Below are 7,636 nucleotides of genomic sequence, written 5' to 3' on the forward strand. Positions count from 1 at the left end.
TCGCCACTTTCTGGCGGGCACATATGTAGTTCGTCTGTTCTTCCCTAGATGACGTCATCATTCACTTTTAGCGCGCAATTTGTCATTTAATTGAATATTTAATTATTCGAATATTATTTTCATTCAATATCAGTACATGGAAGTTTAGTAGATTATTTTCTATCTTTGGTACATATTTTTTCTTCATAATTGTCCAATTTGTTAAGGTTTTTTACGATTACACTTGGATCCGCATCATAGAATATCGTATCAAACCATACATAAGTAGGGATGGCAAGAGTGGGGTATAGTGTCCACGGGTCACTTGACTTTGCATGTGCGGTGGTGTGCGTGGCATATATAGCAAAGTATGGTTAAAATTGGTAGCATTCAAATGTAATGTAATTGACATGAAATGTTCCCCTTTTGTTTCAATATACTATATAATAAGGATTAATTACCTGCAGTATATTATTCAGGTGTTAACTATTTCTTTGCACAGGTACATATAGGTACATAAATTATCTATTTGTCTTTTATACATAAAGAAGTATTTTATATAACATTCTCAGTAATTGAAATATTGTAATGGAATTATTAACAACTATTTTGTACATACTTTGAAATTTTATTTCAGAGTTTTATTTAATTACATTTTTTTATTGTAGAGTAAACTGTTATCGACTATATTTCTTATCAATACAAGATTCCAAAAAAACATGCAGAAATTTAGAAGAGCTCAAGCACAAAATAAAGTAGCAATTAATAAGCATTTAGAAGCAAATGCTCATTTAGAATCATCCAGTGAGGATGAAGATGACATAGGTGCAGAGGATATACAAAATGTGGTTAGCAAAGTACTATCTGCCTACCATGGAAGAGAGGCAGATGCAGAAAAGATTTTATCATACTTAATTAATATATTTCAATCCGGTAGCGCGGTTTGTTTAATATGTATTTCAACAATAAGAAAAGCAGATCCGGTATAGTAAATTATATTGGTATTTTTAATACCTTCTTTAGAATATGTATGAAATAATTAATGAGAATATTTCAGATCTGGAACTGCAGTAAGTGTTTTGCTTTTTTACATTTATCCTGCATACTACAATGGATACGTGATAGTTTAAATGTTAAACGTGAAAAAGGTATTGCTCCAGTATGGGCATGGTAAGGAACATGTGACAGTAGGCAGCATAATATCATACAATTTAAACCCTTTACTTTTTATTACATTGACAAACTTATTTCAGTCCAAATTGTCGTACGGAGTATAGGCAAGATGAAATTCCTCGTAACTATACATGCTTCTGCAAAAAAGTTGTGGACCCTGCATTTCATCCATGGAATATTCCACACTCTTGTGGAGATACTTGTGACAAACTTTTGCAACCAGAGTGTGGCCACAAATGTGTTTTACTCTGTCATCCTGGGCCATGTCCTCCGTGTGCTAAGACAGTGTCGGTTAAATGTTTTTGTGGCAAACAAGCACCTCAACAACGAAGATGCAATGCCAAAGAATGGAGTTGCGGTACTGCATGTAACAAAAAATACAAATCATGCTCTCATACTTGCAAGGAATTATGTCATGATGGTGACTGCCCTCCGTGTCCAGAAATGTTGCTACTTGAATGCCACTGTAAGAGTTACAAGGGTGTAACGCAATGTTCGGAAGGTGCATTAAAGTGCGATAAACCTTGTCGCCGACCTCTATCTTGTAACGTTCACTTTTGTCAGAGCACATGCCATTTACCTGGAGAATGTGGTCCTTGTCCTCTGGAAAAGAACAGAACATGTCCCTGTGGGAAAAAGCGTTACGCGATTTCTTGCAAACAGGAACAACTACCCACATGCGGCGACACGTGTGGCAAACTACTAGATTGTGGTTCACATTTTTGCAGCATGAGATGTCACACGAATCGATGTGGACAATGCTTGGAAGTGGTCAAAAAGTCATGTCGTTGCGGAAGTTATAAAAAAGAAATTGCCTGCGGCAAAGAATTTCACTGCACTAAAAAATGTACGCAAATGCGACTATGCGGAAGGCATTTGTGCAACAAGAAATGTTGCGATTGTTTGACCAAGAATACGTTTAACTTATGCGAAAAAGTTTGCGAGAACACTTTAAACTGTCGCAAGCACAAATGTTCGGCTCCATGTCACAACGGCCCTTGTTATCCGTGTGTGCTTACCGACGTTATTCAATGCAGATGTGGTTACAATAAGATAACAGTACCATGCGGTACAACAAAGAGAATTAAACCACCGCCTTGTAACAAGCCGTGTAAGATACCGCCGATTTGTCACCACCCTAAAAGAGAAACTCATAAATGTCATCAAGGTCCGTGTCCACCTTGTAAAAAAATTTGCGATTTAGTATATAAACGATGCGGTCATTCGTGCATTGCCATTTGCCACACGAAAGTCTGGGTAAAAGTAAACAAGAATGATCTGAATGCACATGCTACGGGGCCATGGGAAATACAGAAAGAAACCAAGCAATTGAAAACGCTACCGTGTCCACCATGCGAAGTATCAGTACCAGTTACATGTTTAGGAGGCCATGAGACGCGTCCATGGCCTTGTCATATGGCCAAACCCACATCTTGTGGAAGGCTCTGTGGAAGAACGTTATCCTGTACGAACCATAATTGTGAATTCGTTTGCCACAAAGTACAATCCGACAATGGTAAAAATAGTACCCCATGCATGGAATGTGAGAAACCATGTTTATTCCCGCGACCACAAGGTTGTACGCATTCGTGTCCAAAGCCATGTCACCCAGCACCGTGTAGTCCTTGTAAACAACTAGTTAAAATTTCATGTCATTGCGGTATAGTCACTTTGTACCGAAGATGCGTCGAATTAACATCGGCTACAGTGGAGCAACGTAATCAATTGCTCAAATGTGGGAACCAGTGTCCTAAAAATGTAAATGAATATCTTATTATATTTATATATTTACTGTATTATGACTGTATTCTGTTTAATCGTTATTGGGATCACTTTTATTGCAGTATCCTTGTGGACACCGATGTATGAATGACTGCCATCCCGGTGTATGTAAGAACGATAATGAGTGCAATAAAAATGTTAAGGTACTCTGTCCGTGCAAACGGATCAAGAAGAACTTTGTGTGTTCTATAATACAAAAGCAACAAATACACGTGCAATGCGATGATATTTGTAAGAAATTGAAAAATGAGAAATGCGAAGCGGAAGCGGCTTTGCTGGAGCAGAAACGACAAGCCGAAGAAATACGTAATCAAGAAGAGATTGAGAAATTTGAACGAAAATTCAAACCACGTCGCAAAGGAAAAGATAAGTCTGACAGGAAACAGTTACAAACAGGAACGAATAAAAACTATTGGAAATACTGGATTTTAGCAATTTTAATGTGCATAGTAGGCATAGTAATATATTGTGTGTGTTCAGAAGATGTGCACCATTTTTAAGGAGTATGAAGCCTAATAAGCACAGTGTCAGTAATTCTCCTTTATTTTAACTTAGGACTTGGAATATTATATATTATGAAACAGGAAACGTACTTTGATATATTTTTATAGTCCTCACGACTGAACATTATTTTATGGAACTTGTGCCATAAAATCGAGAATAGCCAAAGAATTTCCTGATTTTCAGATATCACAGTAATTGTCAATTGTACATTGTCTTGTAATTATTTAAATAAAAAGTAAATATGTACCATATTTGTACGAAGTGTGCAGTAGTTGTTGAATTTCAAACATGGCGAGCAAACTGCAAAATCATGAGATCGCAAAAATAATGGTAGACCTTTGGTCATGGACATTGAAACTAATTCTAGAATTTTCGTAAAATGCGCGAAAATGCAAAATCCTCAAAGTGGCGCCATCTGCAAATAAATCTACTTGATTAGTAGTTTAGCATTTTGTCATAGATGACGTTGCAAGTATTTTTTACCCTCTGACATCACCGATCACTACATAAATCGCGCCAACTACGATTAAAATATGCTTCCATTGCATTCAGTAACTGCACTTGATAACTTAGTTAATTGACTCAGGAGTATCAATATAGAATTAATATATGTATATATATTAATATATTGTATTCAAATTAACATCAATTAATAACAATCGGTCTTTAAATTTCTTTCTTAATTGTAGGTGATGTACCGCGTTCGCGAAGGTTGCGAGTTTAAACAATAAATTCTGCACGCATTTGATTTTTCACATTCTTTTCATTAATAAAGTTCTGTCTTGGTTACAATCTAAAATATTAAATATTTTACTCAATTATATAAGCAAGGTCAAAAACTTAACAAACATTTTACAGTGTGTGTTTTGTTTAAAATGAATAGAAATTATATTAATAATAATAATAATAATAATAATAATATAATCATATAATAATAATAATATTACACATATCGCCAACAAAATTCGTACAATGTACAGCTCGTAGATATAAATTAACATCTGTTCCTCAAATAAATGATTTCTGCGTTTGGCACGATGTCATGTAATGGAAGCAAATTAAACACCATGTTACATTTTGATTGTCCGTGGCTAGTCGCGATACAATGAAATATGGTTTGTTTCGTACACTTAATTTTTTGGTGTTTTAATCATCGATGGTTTCATCTATCTGTCAGTCGGCCGTCCTTCACAGGATTTAAACGTTATATTAAGTAATGAATCGCATGCAATTATAAGATCGCGTGAAAGAAATGATATTTCTACCGCGTATATACTACAGTAATACTTGTAAAAAATACTCAACGAATGAGCTATCCTTGTACAATTACGGTCTTATTCAACTTTCTTGTACTTATCTTTGCTATGTGCAAATGCGTGACATTACATTGATTTATAAATAAATATTCTCCCGGAGATCGGCCGACCAGAGTATTTTGCCCGATGTCAGGATTTACTGGTGTATTGCTTTTACGTTGTATTGCTAATCGATTACTCTAATTTGTAATTGATCGATTAGCTAGATTACTATTACTATAAATGGCATCCCACCCCCTAAATGATTATATTAGAATAAACTACATGGAAGAACAGATCTTTAGTCATAGCAAACAAAAGCTAGACTAAAAATTTCAACAAATAGTGAAAACCGTGATATTACTTTCAATATGTGTATATATATATATATATAATATATATAATGTATTACTAATTTGAAGATGCCAGTTTCCCTATCTAGATTAGAATATTAAGGTGTCAGCAAGAATGCCAATTAATAATATCAGAAAGTTTAGGGAATACCTTTCCCCTTTTTTTCTAACCAATAAAACTTATAAAGCTCTAAAAAAACGTCTGCTTCACCAAAGTATAACAACAACAACAAGGCATGTTTAGTTTTGCAATAATATCACAGACAATAGAAAACATAAAGTCTACAAAAACTCTTGCTTGTGTGTATGTTTATACAAATTTCGAAAAGAAATTCCTCACACTTAAGAGCATTACCTCTAAAGAATATAAACATGTATGCATAGGCTAAATAGAATAATTTTACATTACATAAAAATGTACATTTCTCTCAAAAATTGAAGTTGATTTACCGTATATATTATATATAACATGGCATTCTTCCTTGCACCCTTATCTTGGATTTTTCTTTGTAGCTGACTAGCTACAATCACATAAAAAGTTTTGGCAGCGCGCCCTGTCAATATTTGTCCTTTAAATTTATCGTTGCGCTAAATTATAGAATTTTTACGTTAATAACACCTAAGAATGTTACGTTTCTGCAATGTTCTCAAATGCAATAAACTAACTCGCCAGAAATTTTACCGTTTCGTGAGCAAACGCATCATCACGATTCCTAACTAAATAAATTTTCTACAAGATGAATTGGAAACTCTGAAAAGTAACTAAACACATTAAATATTACACAATAAACAATCAAGTAATTAATAAGTTAAATTAAATTGCACCTTCTTGAAAGCAGTAACTATACGAGTCTCGCGTCTTGAATATATCTGAGCCAGCAGTAACATATATTACAAGTAACAATTTATTGTTATTTCCACTGCGACGCTTAAATATCATTATTTATTATCGACCTAACAACTGATACTTCTTTGTTTTCCCTTTATGTTTATACGTATAACCGTAAGACTCTCGAAGTGTCTCCGATTTAAAATTTCGTCATTTTAAATTGGTAACCAAGTTCTCTGTGCGAGTACCTTCGCTACATGCATTCCCTATTCGAAAGAATCGAAAAATTATACAGTTTCGTTTTATGAAAATTTCACAATTATATGGCATGTAATCATAAACACATGAAATTGTTCAGGCTGCGCTACCATGCTGTGCTTGTAGTGTCACGCAAGTTATGCTATGATTACAATTAGTAAATGGTTTAAGCTAATGAACTGTGTTTTTAGCGAATTATTAGGAAGAGCTTTTATCACGCGGGCAGTGCCCTGTAAAAATATACGTTCTCTCTATATAGAACTAGATATTAATGTATGCAAGACCAGTTCTTTATCGATATCCGCCTGTTATACCACATATACATCTCTCATTACTTATCAGGTATTCACGATTTTCTTAATATTACGGATATATTATTTATCTTTTTTATTTTATTTTTTTATAAAAATAGGATGACCTCTTGTTCTTACACCTTACGTTCCAGTCAATATTATCAACCCGACATGATATATTGATCCTTTTAACAAAATTTCGAAACTGGTTCGTGCATACATTATAGGATCTACATATATACAGCACTGTTCAAAATCATCTCAAAAGCCACAAAGAGAGTAGAAAAAGGCATGAAATGATATTATTTTTCTCATTTCAAGTCCATGTTTTAGCGCACCTCGTTTCTGTAATTTCTTTTTCTTGTTTCTTTGTTTTATTACTGATTATTCGTGCGGTACGTTTCTTGCACACATACAGCTGCGTACATGACCAGATGTATTTCAAATGTAAATGAATGAGCGCATGAACATGAACATGTGTATGTGTATATACGTGTATGTATATATATGTATATATGTATATATATATATAATCTTTTTTTTAAATATATTATCAATTTCTCTATCGAATAGATATCAATTATATCTCTATACATATCTACAAAAACCTAATATATAGAACTCTATTATCATTAATTAAACTCTCTATGAATTAATATGTATAATTGTCACAACAGGTCTAAAAAGTTTACCGTTATTTAGTTTAGTATGCGACAGTGCTTTCTTCATTGACATTCCACGAACCGCTTAATTGTAATCATGTTTTAGTAACACGCTGAGAAAAGTTAACATTTTTCCTTTAACACTATCTTCCTATTATTGCTTGTTGCTTAGTGCTACTCAATTTATTTTGGCATATAGCGAGTTCTAAACCCTGAGCGACCGCCAATTATTTTCTTTTCCCGTATCTCCCCTTTTCTCGGTTTCTCTCTCATTAAATAGAAATGCACCCGACAGAGTTTTTCTTCGAACGCGACGCAACGCATCGCGTCTTCTCATATTCTTTCTTCTTACAGGCCTAAAAATGGCAATAACTTCGATGCAAATCATCGCTAACATTGGTTGCATTCGAAAAACGACAGAGTCGTTATCAGCGATATAAGACTTTTAAGTTTCTTTCGATTTCAATAATCGACATTGAAAATAGAATTTTAAGAAATTCCTTTTTTT

The 7,636-nt window shown here is 33.9% G+C and overlaps 1 protein-coding gene across 1 annotated transcript; it reads left to right on the plus strand.

The window, feature by feature from the left end:
• Window positions 1–273: 273 nt before the first annotated feature.
• On the plus strand, window positions 274–3,517 carry LOC107192580 (NF-X1-type zinc finger protein NFXL1). Its single transcript, XM_015581876.1, has 5 exons — window positions 274–481; window positions 648–962; window positions 1,037–1,149; window positions 1,233–2,910; window positions 2,997–3,517. The coding sequence occupies exons 2-5, from the start codon at window positions 699–701 to the stop codon at window positions 3,432–3,434; spliced, it is 2,493 nt and encodes an 830-aa protein (XP_015437362.1). The 5' UTR covers window positions 274–481; window positions 648–698; the 3' UTR covers window positions 3,435–3,517.
• Window positions 3,518–7,636: the final 4,119 nt, after the last annotated feature.

This window comes from Dufourea novaeangliae, unplaced genomic scaffold (genome assembly GCF_001272555.1).
Source record: "Dufourea novaeangliae isolate 0120121106 unplaced genomic scaffold, ASM127255v1 scaffold355, whole genome shotgun sequence".
In the NCBI taxonomy this organism is placed as follows: domain Eukaryota; kingdom Metazoa; phylum Arthropoda; class Insecta; order Hymenoptera; family Halictidae; genus Dufourea; species Dufourea novaeangliae.